We start from the raw sequence: 14,239 nt of genomic DNA on the forward strand, positions 1-14,239 counted from the left end.
GGAATGTTTTCTTGTCTTTCATACAAAAAAATATACATAAAAAAAATACCAATATAACATTCCAAGTGAAAAAACGACCACCACCTAACACAAGTAACCGCAAAACCAAAACCAAATCTAGATCGAACGAAAACCCGGATCATCACCGCAGCGTAAGAAACCGCGAGATTGCGACGACGACGACGAAACGATGAATCGATGAAGCAGAAGCAGAAGGAGAAGAAAAATGCGAGATGGCGACACCGAAGTGCGCGTACATGCGGGGAAGGAAATGGAAGAACGAAGTAGTCGTCGTGGTAGGTGCGATCGGGCGAGCGCCGACCACCGATCCAGTCGCAAAGTGTAAGCTCGCTCGCGGCGGATGATAAAGCCATCGGAATAAATCGATGAATGACGGAGCTCTAAAAGGACGCCGAACATTCGGCATCGTGAAGGGAGAGCGAGGGAGTGAGTGGATGAGCGCGTGAGAGAGTGCGTGAGTGAGAGAGTGATTGAAGAGGGAAGGGATATACAAAAATCCAACACTCGATTTCTCATGTTGTCGGGTACCTCGTAACGTGTGCACACTACTCTGAGTGTCGAACCCCGCGGTGATAATCAATCCGAAGTGGGGTTGGTTCCTTCGTGCCCCCACCCCTTCTCTCGGATCCGTGTCCATGTGGAGGCCTCTACCCGAGAGTGGCGTGTATGTATGAATGTGTTGTTATTGTTGTTGGGGTCGTAGATCTGGAGACCTTCCCTTTGCTTTGTCACGTGATGAGAGCGGGGAGAGTGAGTGTAGCTAGGGGCGGAATATTCTTGTGCTTCCTCCCCGAAATGGCGTTCAATGTTCGCCGAGGTACCCATGTGAGTTTTTGATGATTGCGCTCCCTGCTGCTTCCACTGTTGTGTGATGAAGAGGCTCTAGGGTTTGAGGGTGCGTGGGTTTGGGATTTCGAGCTCGGGAGAGAATGAGATTTTGGGTGGGTGGGTGGGTGGGTGCATTGTGGGCTTGGGAGGTGGTCGCGCTGCGGTGGTGTGCGAGTTCTGCTGGTTTTTGTGTGGGTTTCTGATGCTGTGAAAACCCTACTCTGTGAGATTGTGCTGTATGTGGGATGTGTGATCTGCTAGAATGTGGAGCGGGGAGTGTTTTGTGAGGGGGAGTTGGGAGGTCTCGCGGTGGCAGTTGGAGCGTGTGGGCATTTGCTGGCTTAGTGGGTGGTCCCGAGATCTGTGGTGTTATCTTGTACGTTTTTTATTTTTTATTTTCTCGCAAGGGATCTGATCTGCGAGAATTTTGTTGCGGGCATGAATCTGGGAGGAGAAATTGATGGCTAGTTGGCGGTCGTTTCAAGCTGGAGGGGAACGATTCGGGTGGTGTCAGGGATTTGGGACAGGTGTAAGGATATTTGGGTCGATGCAGGGGTTTCGGAGTTTACGTTTAGCGCTGCGATGTGACCTCGGGTGATAGTTTAGTCGCGTCGATCTAATTTCAAGATGCATGTACTGGGGTGGATTTGACTTAGGATGTTACTGTTAGCAGCAGCACTTTTTAGACCTATTGTCGCTAGCTTGCGTAGATTGACAATTGAATTCCCCCCTGGATGTAAATCATGGGAATCTGGTGAACTGCGGTATCTCTTGAAAAGTTTGAGGCCAATTGTTTTTGGTCTTACAAATCTTGCTGATGGAGGAGGACGAGGATATTCTATAGATTTCTTTTAGTATCTTGATTCGTCTAAGGTGTAAGCTGCTTCTGGCTGGATTACTTACTCGGCATACATACCATCAAGTTCATCTCATTGAATTTTAAGCAGATGAACTGTCCCATCCTAAAGATCTCCCGTCTTCCGAAAGTTGCAGTAATGAAATCTGCAGAACGCGCTGTGTTAACGGTTAATTGCAGTTGTGGTCATTTTTGGGTCGCTGTTCTATTATGTAATCTTTTAGTTTCATTTCTGCAAGCGCCCGTACCATTGAATAGCTAGTTTTGGAGATGTGCCCATAACATGTGTTACGCTACTCCTGTGTTGGAGACTTTGGGGAAATGCCTGCAAATGTATTGAGTATGCTATAGCTCCTACTATTCTCACGTTTAGAGCCTGCTTTGCATACAGGGTAGGTTTACTGTTCGCGGGGATTTTGAAGTATTCAGGTCATTATCAACTAATGTTGATTTTGAGGTTAATCATTTCACAAGAACTTTTCTAACATGTGTTTCTTGCGTCTTTTCCAGGCTGCAGAAAACTCCAATCAATCTCATGTGCATTGTGAAGCATGTGATCTGAAATCATTGCTGGAGTAGAGAGCTCTTGGGGCATTGGAGGCAATCGGTTGTACAAATGTACTGGATCTCATGACAAGAGAAAAAGGTTACATGAATTCTAACGTCGAAGAGAGTAGCCAGGTTGCCAAGCTTCAATAGGAATAAGAGTACCAGCAGTAGATTGATTGGGTGTCTAAGGGCATGAGCAACAATTTCATTTTTCTAGAGACATTGTGGCTCCTACCTTGGCGGGAAGAAGCCAAAAGCCTGGGTCACCAGTCCACTTGTGGAAATGGGTGAATGGATTACCGGAGCTGCGATCAATGTGGTGGGCAGCATAAGCATTAATTTTGGGACGAATTTGCTCAAGCTTGGACACAATCAGGTAGCGCTGATCTTTTCTGTCATTATTATAAAATTACGCTGCTTGATTCGTAAGGCGGTTTCTCATGCTTTATGATCCAACTTTCGCATTCAAATGGTTGGCCTCTGTTATGTGCCTATTTCTAGATAATCGAGGTGATATTCTAGTCAATCGATTTTAAATGATGATGTAGGTCGCAGTAACGTCATGGAGTTAGCTTCCCTCAAGTGATAGCCGTTGACTTTATCCTGTGGACATTTTTTAAGCGGTTACGGATCACCACTTATAAATGGTCTTGAGCAGTGTTTATCCTTTTGTTGCAGAGGGAACGGCAAGCACTTGTACTGGACACAGATGATCCTGAAGACAAGATTTTGCCTAGGAAGCCTGTAACACAATATCAATCATGGCGTATAGGTGTTTCTCCTGCTTTGTATTAAATTTCTTACGTTAAAAGATGACAATGACCTTTTTGGCACGATAAAATCTCGCTCCGATTCTTTAGTTATCTTGATTATGAAACAAAAATTACAACCAGTCCACTCATTTAGTTAGTGGTGCTTCATTATTGCATATTTTATATTGTCCTTGAAGCCCTATCTTTCGGGTTAATGTAGTTTTAAGGTCTTTTAGCCAGTGTTTTAACTCCTTTGGTATTGTGCACTTCTATAGGTGTGATTGTTTTCTCTCTTGGGAACATTTTGAACTTTATATCCTTCGGCTATGCTGCCCAGGTGACTCCTGCAACCTTTGTACCCAGGTTTGGTTCAAGTTGTATTGAATTAAGTTTGAATAATTTCACTGGTCTATGAGTACTTGACCCTCTTGGTTTATATCCAGCTCTATTTTTGACAGGTTTAGTATCAAGGCTAATTTTAATATCTTCTCTAATTTTGATTTCGATGCTGAAATATCGTACTTACGTTTACCTCTTAATGTCTGTTCTTTCTTTAATTATTTGCAACTTCAATTGTCATTGTTTTGCTTGCAGTCATTATTGGCAGCTTTGGGCTCAGTACAATTTGTTTCCAATGTCTTCTTCGCCTACCTGATGCTGAATGAGATTGTAACTAGGCGGTAAGCAAGTGCCATGTTTCTCACCCACATAATATAGAGATACTTTTATAGGACTTGTTAGTGATCTGTCAACTTAGTGCGGAGAGTAATATTAGCTCACGTCATAGTGAGCGGTTATGTCCGGCTGGTTCAGTGTTCAGGGTTTTCTGTTTTCATGCAAGTCATGGGTCTTATCTTTGAATGAAGGCATGAGTTTCATTTCTTATAATAAGCCTCTTTTAGCGTTGCTGCTGTTCTATTTGTGTATGAAGTTGTAATTATTCGTCTATGGTGGTGACTGTTGTTTTTATCTCATATTGGTAATCCTTAAAGTATTATTCATATGGCTATGTTTGGCCGGATGGCAGAATTATTTTGGCAACGGTATTCATCATGGTTGGGAATGGCTTCCTTGTTGCGTTTGGGAATCATCAGTCCGTGAGTAAGTTTCATTTCTTTTGCTTGAACATCTGCTTTGAGCATTCTAGACTAGCTGATGAACTGTCATGCGTGATGATTTTGCCGTAGACCAACCTGGTAACGTTATTTGTGCAGTTTACACACATGGGCAGCTTTTGGCAAGTTACAAGGGGCATATTTACCTTACGTATTTGTTCATTCTTCTGTGTATTGTCGCTGCGCATCACTCCATATACAGGTCTGTGACTGGATCTTTTGGATTATTGTGCTGGATTGCAGTAAGCTGTATTTTTTGCGGCTACTCATTTTATATTTCCAAGGTGTTTTTTCGGTTTTCTGTGCTGTGGAGAGGAAGATGTTTTATGCTTTCCTTCGCTATAAATCTCCCTTACTGCTGTGCCTCCAAGGGATAACCTCGGGGCGACAACTTATAGGATGATACTACTAGTTCTATGTATATTTTGACTAATATCGTTTTACCTTTCTACTTGACAATTGTTGAGCTCTTGTGATGATCTTTTAGCTTGAATTTTCACAGACGGGGAAGGCAACTTGCTGCATCGCGGGGAGAGGATCCTGTTGGTGTATGGCGGATGTTGCTGCCATACACATATGCTGTTGTCTCGGGTGCTGTTGGTTCACACTCTGTTTTGTTTGCGAAGTCTCTGTAAGTTTGTTGTGCTCTATCTATAAGTGAAATGATTTTGTAGATATTTTTCTTTACACCTGTACTGGCCTCGAAAGATGCATACGTTGCTCCACTCCAAATGTTTTTAATTTAGGAAGCATGTGAAGAGCTTTGGGCAATATTTTTGCTGGAGGAACATGTGGTTATTAGATGTAATTGTTATTCTTTGAACTTCTCTTTTACTTTCGTTTATCTGCATATCTAAGTAACTTTGTTCGCTGTTTTTGTCTATTTTTACTAACTACAATCTTTTGTCGAATAAATGTGGAAAAATGAAAGTTTGAGAGGATTAGAACCTGCTTTTAAGTAGCTGCATTGCTGTTTATCAATCGTTCTCTACTAACGTCTTTTTTAAAGTATGTGGATGGCAAGTTCGCGAATTGTTTAGGACCAGGAAATCAAAGTGGCGTCTGACATGGTTACAACTGTAGTGATTATTGATGCATCTTCTTTCGAATTACAGGTCGGTTCTGCTTCGATCGACGTTAGAAGGTGATAATCAACTGGATGGTTGGTTCACGTACATTGTTTTTTTCTTATTTGTGGGAACAGCCTCATTTTGGGTAAGTGGCTTCTGAATCATCAACTTGATTTCTTGTAACAAATTTTCAATGTGACTGTTCATTTAGCATTAAATTTGGCTGTAAGGTTTGGGCTTTGACACGTGTTCGACATTTGGTTTTGACCAGCTTTGTACAATGAAATATGATACTTAATGTCAGCCTATGGATAAGTGGGCAAGTAGAATATTAGATGCTTAGTTTGAACAGTGTCTAGTACATGAAGTTGGTCAGATTCCTATATCTATTCGGTAAGGGCACCGGAGTGTACCTCTCTGGGTGTTTATCACTGGTAACTTTTTACAGACAGAGCTGTGTGCGAACGGCTTACCCTTTTTTGCAATTGCAGATGGCCAGGCTCAATGATGGATTGGCTATGTTCGATGCCATTCTAATTGTACCCATGCTTCAAATTGTTTGGACTTTCTTCTCAATATTTACGGGTTTCATCTATTTTGAAGAATACCGGGTTTGCGAACCATTCTTCTTTTCATTTTCACGTTTCCCTGTTTAATGTTTGATGCACATGAACATTTCTCTTATGGTGCAAGTTGGTGTGTTCGAGGTGGTCTAAAGAACTGTGTTTTTAGTAATATCTAATCGCTCATTTACAACGTTTAGACTTTGATGTTATTGATAATGTTGGTGTACTCTTACTAAAACATCAAACATAGGTGTGTCCCAATATGAAAAATTTAATGAGGATTAGGTTGCACCTGAACTGAATGTCAAGATTTGAGGTGAACAAAACTGATGTCCCTGAGATTGTGACTTGATGTCTTGTGAGCAGGTGTTTGACCATTTCCGAGCTACAATGTTTGGAATTGGTGTTTTGGCTCTCTTTGTCGGCATGTCGCTCCTTGCTCCTCAGGCTCCCCAGCTTGGCTCTAAAGGTTTTCTTCAGCTCCCAGTTCATGGCCATAGAAGAAAGAAAAGCCGGACCCGCATTGAAGCTAGCATGAATTCTCCTCATTGGGTCACTATTTGGCGCCATAGACTCTTGAATCTGTTAGACAACCGCGATGAAGACATCCTAGATCGGAATCCACTCCTTCCTTTGTGGACTAACTTAGGGATCCAAATGTTGGAGAGCTGGACAATCGAGTTGCCTCCTTAGAGTCTAAGTTGGTCAAAGTCTCTTCTCAAATGTTAGTGGTAATGATTGAATTTTTAAACATTACAAAAGCACCGTAAGCCGAAGCTAACCTAGATATATTCAGGGAGCTTCTGCATGGGTCCATTGAGCTCCTATCTAGTCTGAATAATTCCCTTAAAGTTTTATCAGAGTGATGCCTGTAGCGGTAGTCCATGAATATCTGTTGTGACGAAGTGTAGATAACCTTCATTTGGAACCAGTGATGTACGATACCAATAGTGTTCATTTGGTATTATTTTTCAATACATCAGTCAATACATGTGTTGTTCACAATGTGGCCTCTCGACTCCAATTTGTGCTTGCATTTGACGATTTTCTTGTCGGATCCCTCAGGTTCTAGTACGAAAACGGAGAGCGACAGTGAGACTGAATTTTCGCCATTGATTTCCGATGCGTAAGTGTTTTGCCCATAGTCAACTTTTAAGTATTTGGATCTTTCTTTCTTGTTCTAGTTTTGACACCAGATATTTTATAATATAAATTGCAAATCTGCAGTTGAAGTGCAGATAATGCATTGATTCTATGGAATTTTAAAATGTCGGGACTACAGATATAGTACTTGACCAACGAGGAATGCCATGCTGATGTCTCTTTTCTATACCTGTGTTCTTGCTGCAGTCCTTCAGATTACCGAGAGCCTAAGAGAACTTTGGCGCAACATGTGTACACAGACGCAGCTGCAGTTGTAGGTCGAGCCAAGGTATACTCATTTGCCTCAACGTTTCCCTGTTGTAACAACACTAATATTATTTAATTTCTTTTGTTGTGGCTTGGAATCCTGGGAGAACTTGTGATGAATGTGGAGGAATTGCTTCTTTACGTGGCAGCTTAAATCAAATGACTATTATTCTTTGCACATGCGTTGGAGATTAACTTTAAACAATCAACTCATTTTCTGGCCCTGGATTTCGTCACTTCTCGTTAGATTTAGTATCTGTGTACATGTTTATAAAATCATGTAGACAATTCCTGACCGTAGAATGCTTTTGGCGTCAGTTTCTAGTTAATCTTTAATCTAGTTAAGGCTTAGTAATCGGGTGCATGTTGCTTGGAATGTGCAGTCTGCTGCTAGGATGACGCTGGGACTTGGCCAGGACCGTATTCATGCGTCATCCGTATTTTCGATGCCCATGATAGCCTCTGCACGCACTCCATGGAGGACACCAACTTTAAATTCTGAGTGGCTAATCAAGCTCACTGATCCTCGAGATGTTGAGAACGCCAAGGGGATCAACATCCGACTTGACAGCTTGTAACATATTCTTGAAACTCTGCGAGGATACTTTTGTTCTATTCACTTGATTCTATCGCTTGTCATGAGGAAATGTTTTTCAACACTTCTTCGTACATTCTGCGCTCCTCACACCATTTCAGTTTAGTCAGTATTTAGAGATACTTGTTTAGTATATGATACGGAACCGATTAGGTCTGCACTGACCTGGTCCTTTTCTATTATCCTTGTTCAACTTGCATTGTTACATTCTGAGCAAGTTAGATTGTAGTCAATTGAGACTAGTCAATTAGATATGAATTCTAGGTGTAAGCGCTTTCTTGGACACAAGGGGGAGATTTCCTTGGCTTGAAAACCATTCACACTTACGACGCAAAGTTGTGATACAATGTATCGCTCTTCTGAACTTGCCTTGCTTTCAATGAACAATTCGTACAAGCATATCAAAGAAAATGATAGCAAAACTTCTCAGATCCAGGTAGTTTTTGTTTGAAGCGTATGTCTGTCTGCTGGATTGGTAATGTGGCCTTCTGTCGTTTGATCAACGGACTCGTTTGGACTGAAATTAGTTATCTTTCTGGGAATGTTTTTTCTTGATTCTCTATTTAATTGCATATTTTGTTTAGTCACATTAACATCAATGAAAAGTCATGGTGATTGTAAACTATGAGTAACGATTAGGAGGGCTGCTGTAAGTTTCTATTTACAAGTGTGGGAGATTTCTATTGCAGATAGTTGGTGCAGGTGGTGGATAGAAGGAAAAATGCTCATACAAGAGAAGAATCTGAATTATTTGAGGCAAGTGACATCTGCACAACAGGCTTCACTCATGGAATGGGTGGAGCACAACATGATCCTTATATATTTGAGAACTTTTCCTTCTCTTGAATTGAGTAACAAGTTTTCATCTTGCAAGTAACTCCAAAGGTAAATTCGGTTTTCATTTACAATTTGCAGATAGTACTAGTTTTCTACACACCTGGCTCAGTTAAATGTTAGAAGAATAGTAGGAATGATTTGTAGCCCTGATGATAGAAGGATGGATCATTTCAATTTCATAATGATATTATTAAATAAAGCAATCTACAATATGTGCTCTCAAGTTTGCAAAGACATTGGTAAATGGAATCAAAGTTCAATCTTCTACAAGAAGAGCTAAATTATGTTATTTGTTTCACTATTTTTTGTCGTCTTGTTAAGGAATTGTAATATAATATTAGATATAGAAACAAGATAAGACATGGATAAACCTTGGAGAAATAAGATGTAGTTATTATCTAAGAAACTTCTCGTATTAGAAGAAAAGATTTCATAAACTTGAATTTGAGATTGCAAGTTCTTCACTTTAAATTTACATAAAAATGGGGTTTTATAAAAATATTTCTAAAGTGACAAAAGAAATTCAGTTTGAGACATTTCAAGTGCTAATAATAATTTTAATGTGCTAGGAGATTTTGAAGTAAAACAAACAATTTAATGACACATTTTTTTGTCAAATTGCATTTTGACAATTATAATTTTAAAAAAGAAAAAAATGTAGTAAAGAATAAAATTATGTGAACGTAAATTTTTATATAGTGTATAAATATAAATATAAACATAATATTTTTTGAAAGGCTATTTTAATATCTATTTCTTTATTTTTGGCACCCTTTGAGTGCAATGTACTTAAGTTTGTAAGATGGATGTTTGCATTTGAGAGCCATTTTAATAAGTGTTACATGATAAATACTTTAATAATCTAATTTTAGAATATAATTTGTCATTTGGAATTATGATTGACAAATTTATAGAGTTTCTATAAAAAAATTATACTTTATTTATTTTACTACTATTCGCATGTTCAAAAACCCACTCAAACAAACACACATTAAGTGCTCTCGTTTATGCCAGCCACCAAAGAACGGATGAATGAAATGTTGGATGAAATACAATTAAATGGATGTATGAAGCTCATCTGTTCATCCTCTGTGTCGACGAAGGCCTCGGAACGCGCTGCGGGAGCGCGAGGGCTTGCGCGGCGTCGCTCGCACCACGTCTCTGCTCGCATTGGCGTTGCCCGATTTCGCAGTAATAGAAGGCTACGGAGCTTCTACCTTATTGGAGATGCGTCACGCTTGTAGCCGGACCTGGCCCCTGCTGTCCTTTCGCTGTGCGCGTCTCGGATTCATAACCAGCTGCCAGAGTCGTCACCACATGCGTCCTTTTCTTCGTCGATTTTGGAGTGAAGAGCAGTTGTTCGCATTCTGTGGAGGTACTAGATTGTGATGTGGGTTTTGTCTGTGATTGTGCGCGTGAATTTATGGACTGTGTTTTGTTTTTTGTCTTTGTTGTGTTTTTAGAGACATACTGGCGATGTCTGTTCATTTTCTCGTGTAGTTCTTTTTCTTGGAGTTGTATGAGCTATTGAGTTGGGTCGAAGCCAACACCCTTCAGTTTAGATATGTGGTGTACAGGGTCATGTTTCCTTGTTATACCGACATTGTTAGAAAATTTGCCTCGTGCATCTTGAATTTCAGGCGCTCTTACTCTGAAATTACCACGATTCTTCGTTGCAGCTCAGTCGTGAAACGCACCGAATATCTCATCTCAGTATTTGAGTTATGGGTAGTGTAGAAGAAGTGGAGGAGAATGTAGTAGAAGTCTCGGATTTGGAGTTCGCTTATGGAGGCCAAGCACCCTTCATCAGCAAGTTCTCACTTAAGCTCAAGCGCGGATCTCGGTGTCTCCTCATTGGTGCCAATGGAGCCGGTGAGTTGGAATTCAGGTTCTGAATTGCATTTTATTGTAATGGAGTTTCTATTAATTTGCACCCAATCCTTTCTACCGATTCATGTAACTTTGTAGAAGTTCGTAGCAAGTTAGGGTTTTATCTTTAGTCAAGTAATTGAGTATCCGAATGATTTTCTTGTCCTTATTATATTTTTAATATGATATTCTTATCTAACCATATTTGAAGGATTATCACGGTTGATAAAGCATTCCATTTTCTCCTCGAAAGTTTCTTTCCTGATTGGTGCTCACCACAAAATAGCTTAAATGACTTGGAATTTGTACTACTGCTGCATGTCTTCTTCCAAAAATGTCACTCTGAAATGTTTTCTGAGAATATTTGGGCAATAATGTCGAAGTGATTGTTGTCGTCACTGAGTGATTTAGTACAATGTAGGCAAAACGACTCTGCTGAGAATTTTAGCCGGGAAACACTTGGTGGGAGGCAAGAATGTGGTGCGTGTCTTGGGTCGCTCTGCCTTTCATGATACAGCTCTGACATGCTCGGGTCAGTTGGCTTACTTGGGTGGATCTTGGAGCCGAACCGTTGGCTGTGCGGTACGTTCTCCCACCACTTTACACTGTGCTGGTCTTGTGTAAACCTGATAAAGGATAAGACTCTTTTTGGAGTCATTCCCTGTCGGTGTACTTGAGAATGTGTTTTGTTTGTTTAATTTGAGTGAGTTGAAACGAGCAGTGGTGTGGTTTAAAACTTATTATTGAATGACATTCTCTTCTCAATTAAAACTTATGGACCTAGCAATGAATAATGAGAACCATACGTATAATTGCAGGGTGAGATTCCTTTGCAAGGTGACTTCTCGGCTGAGCACATGATTTTTGGAGGTAAAGTTCGTTTGTTTTGGATCCTTATCTAAAGCACTGCGTGCACAGTTGATTCCTGCATCGCTAGATTACCCAGTTTTCTAGACATTTCTTGCAATCGTGTATGCCTTTCATCCTTTGTGAAGTGAATTCACTATGAACATATCACAATTGTCTTATTATTGCTTGCCTTAAAGTCGGTCACTTTGTAGAAAAAGATCTCGTTCACAGTCTCTCGCTCTCTCTCTCTCTCTCTCTCTCTCTCTCTCTCTCTCTCGTTCTCCTACTCTCTCTGAGCTTACCATGGGCATGTTGTGATACTACCGTGGTTGTTCAATGTATTCACACTCTTGGCGTTTGTGATTGAGGGATTTGATGTTGGACATTATTTGGTAAAACCTTTGTGATTATTTTTTTGAATCGCTGTGGAGTATGATATTAAAAGTGAAATGCTGATAAACTGTTTCAAATTGGTGGTGGCAGTGGAGAACGTAGATGAGGCAAGACGAGCCCGTTTAATTGAGCTCCTGGATATCGATCTTCGTTGGCGAATGCACAAAGTTTCCGACGGACAACGTCGTCGAGTTCAGATTTGCATGGGGTTGTTGCACCCTTTCCAGGTCTGCTATGACTTCCACATATCATGATATGTGTCACCTTCTTCATCTCGGATATTAAGAGACACCCCTCATGGTGTGCTTCTATTCTTAGAGGAATATGATGGGATTGCATTACCAGTACTGGAAGGTAATGTAACAATTGGTGAATCTCGGCAGTGTTGCCTCCTGGAACATCTAATTATTAGATTGTTAAAGATCATCGCAGCAACAAGGTCCATTGGCATTAAGAATGATTTCTCACAATTGTGTAAGGATGCATGTGCAGGTCTTACTTCTGGATGAAATTACCGTGGATCTCGATGTTGTTGCTCGCATGGACTTACTTGCTTTCTTTGTAGATGAATGTAATGAGGTAAATCTATGCATCCTTTTTTCTTCTATGTGGGTGTTGCGTTAACATCTATAGCTATGGTGTCATGCATTAATCTAATTGGTAATCTTATGACTTACGTAGAAGCCCATCAGTTTAGTTTAGTTGCCATATCAGCATTCTACTTCTGGATAATTGGCAATCGCTATGCAGCTTCTAAATATTATCATCTTGAGTTTAGACGCGCAAGTGGTATTCTCATTTCATGGTCAGTCGAATCACCCTGACAGTATCCAATATTTTGACGTATGCTTCCCACTTCTTGCATACTTATCCGCTCTGTGTTTTTTCCTGTTTTGCAGAGAGGAGCCACTCTGGTTTATGCAACACACATTTTTGATGGTCTGGAAACGTGGGCCACAGATATAGCATACGTAGAGGATGGAAAGCTGAAGAGGGCGCAACCAATCAAGGAGCTTCAAGAGTTGTTACCTCCAAGTAAAGCGAAAAATTTGATTCAAGTAGTAGAACCCTGGCTCAGAACAGAGCGCGAAGAGAGGGAGAAGAAAGGTCCAGTTACACAAGCCAAAGTGGGTACAGTTACACGCCCTGCTGATGTGTCTCCATTCACTTCCAGTCGCCAAATGGCCTACTATAGGTGATGCCCTTCTCGTTGGGCCCCTTTCGAGTTCGCCCCTCCCTTTTGTTGAGTAGCGGGATGCACTGAGTGGCATTCGCTTTATTTACATAAAGAAGTTCAATGTAGCAAGGGATTTTATTAAAGGTGTTACTGGGTAGTTGGAGGATTTGGGGCGTCCTCTAAAGTTGGTTGATAGGATTGATATGGATTCTGCTTGCATAAGTTGTTATGTCCAGCTTCATTATTGAAGAAAACAGCTTCCATCGCGAGATGTATGATGGGGTTGTTTTCGAGTAGTATGTGAAAGGTACATCACAGGTATGTAAATCGAGCCTTCATGACAGGTTCACAACCATGGTTCAAGTACCTAGCAGAACAAGAACAGAGCCTTTTCTCTGGCGCTCCCGTAGGATACTAGCATCATTGTTGGGTATATTGATTTACTATAATTGCCATCTGCCCGTGGAGGGTACATTTTTTGCTATGTGTTTTCCTTTCAGAAAGGTCTGCCTCATTATTTGAAAGCGATTTGTATATATTTAGGGATATTGGTGCAAAAATTTAACTGAATCACACTTGGGGAAATTTCAACTTGCTAATTTCCTTGTACCCGCGTTGTATTGTGTGATGATCAAGTCCATCTTTTCATTATCACAAATAATTCATTATCACAAATAGAGTATGATATTACGATATCGTCACAGATATTGTGAAAATTTGAGACCTAATGGATTGAATCTTTTGGAATATTCTCGTTCATACTGTTTGGCAAAATTTCGAAGAAGGTTTCTGATTTATAGCAAACCGGTTTGGTAAATAATTTGAAAAAATCACAATTAAGAAAATTCTAAAAAATTCAACCAACCTCACATCACTTGATATTCAGTCAATCAGGGAATTGACTGAAGCTAATAGTCACCCTCTAACAGTTGGAATTCAAGCAATTATGGAATTTCGACAACAGGCACCAAAATAATAATAATAATAATAACAACAATATAAGGTGGCTATGAGTGTACTTACATCTCTGTGTGCATGTGTGCAGTACAGTTCTCACAGCATAGTGAAGAAAAACAAACAGAACCTGTGCAATAAAATCACAGAGAACTCTTCACAGTAGTATCACATGCCAACTGTGAGTTAATAGACACTATTAATTTCTCAAATAGTTAGAACCATCAAAACTGAACACATCATGCTAACAACACACATGTCCAATGACCCTTTCAATTGATGATATCCACTCACAACGTTGCCCCCCAGAGTGAATTCTTCTTGTGACAAAACTGGCCAGCTCAATCTCTACAGGAGTGTAATAGTACAAAGCTAAGAGGGGATCCAGAGCTAACAAT

General features: G+C 40.4%; 2 protein-coding genes across 10 annotated transcripts; both read left to right on the forward strand.

Moving 5' to 3' along the window:
• The first annotated feature begins 219 nt into the window (after positions 1-219).
• LOC112285853 (putative magnesium transporter NIPA8) lies at positions 220-8,193 on the forward strand. 5 transcript variants are annotated; one of them, XM_090252310.1, is made up of 14 exons: positions 220-342; positions 2,216-2,630; positions 2,933-3,026; positions 3,282-3,343; positions 3,601-3,686; positions 4,034-4,107; positions 4,221-4,323; positions 4,624-4,752; positions 5,237-5,336; positions 5,683-5,802; positions 6,124-6,226; positions 6,823-6,883; positions 7,108-7,189; positions 7,551-8,193. In XM_090252310.1, exons 2-14 carry the CDS (start codon positions 2,538-2,540, stop codon positions 7,743-7,745), a joined length of 1,302 nt encoding a protein of 433 aa, XP_090108436.1. In that variant the 5' UTR covers positions 220-342; positions 2,216-2,537; the 3' UTR covers positions 7,746-8,193. The 5 variants fall into 5 exon arrangements, with proteins under 5 accessions (XP_090108436.1, XP_024382906.1, XP_090108434.1 ...); XM_024527138.3 differs by having other exon boundaries at positions 300-846; XM_090252308.1 differs by lacking the exon at positions 220-342 and adding an exon at positions 443-612.
• Positions 8,194-9,833: 1,640 nt separating this feature from the next.
• Positions 9,834-13,371, forward strand: LOC112286187 (ABC transporter I family member 21). Of its 5 annotated transcripts, none has more exons than XM_024527860.2 (7): positions 9,834-9,974; positions 10,240-10,471; positions 10,890-11,050; positions 11,287-11,338; positions 11,801-11,937; positions 12,203-12,289; positions 12,610-13,371. In XM_024527860.2, the coding sequence occupies exons 2-7, from the start codon at positions 10,324-10,326 to the stop codon at positions 12,907-12,909; spliced, it is 885 nt and encodes a 294-aa protein (XP_024383628.1). In that variant the 5' UTR covers positions 9,834-9,974; positions 10,240-10,323; the 3' UTR covers positions 12,910-13,371. The 5 variants fall into 5 exon arrangements, with proteins under 5 accessions (XP_024383628.1, XP_090108437.1, XP_024383627.1 ...); XM_090252311.1 differs by having other exon boundaries at positions 10,279-10,471; positions 10,880-11,050; XM_024527859.3 differs by having other exon boundaries at positions 10,279-10,471.
• The last annotated feature ends 868 nt before the right edge of the window (positions 13,372-14,239 follow it).

The sequence above is a fragment of the Physcomitrium patens genome, chromosome 8, assembly GCF_059467195.1.
Source record: "Physcomitrium patens ecotype Gransden chromosome 8, ASM5946719v1, whole genome shotgun sequence".
Taxonomy (NCBI): Eukaryota; Viridiplantae; Streptophyta; class Bryopsida; order Funariales; family Funariaceae; genus Physcomitrium; species Physcomitrium patens.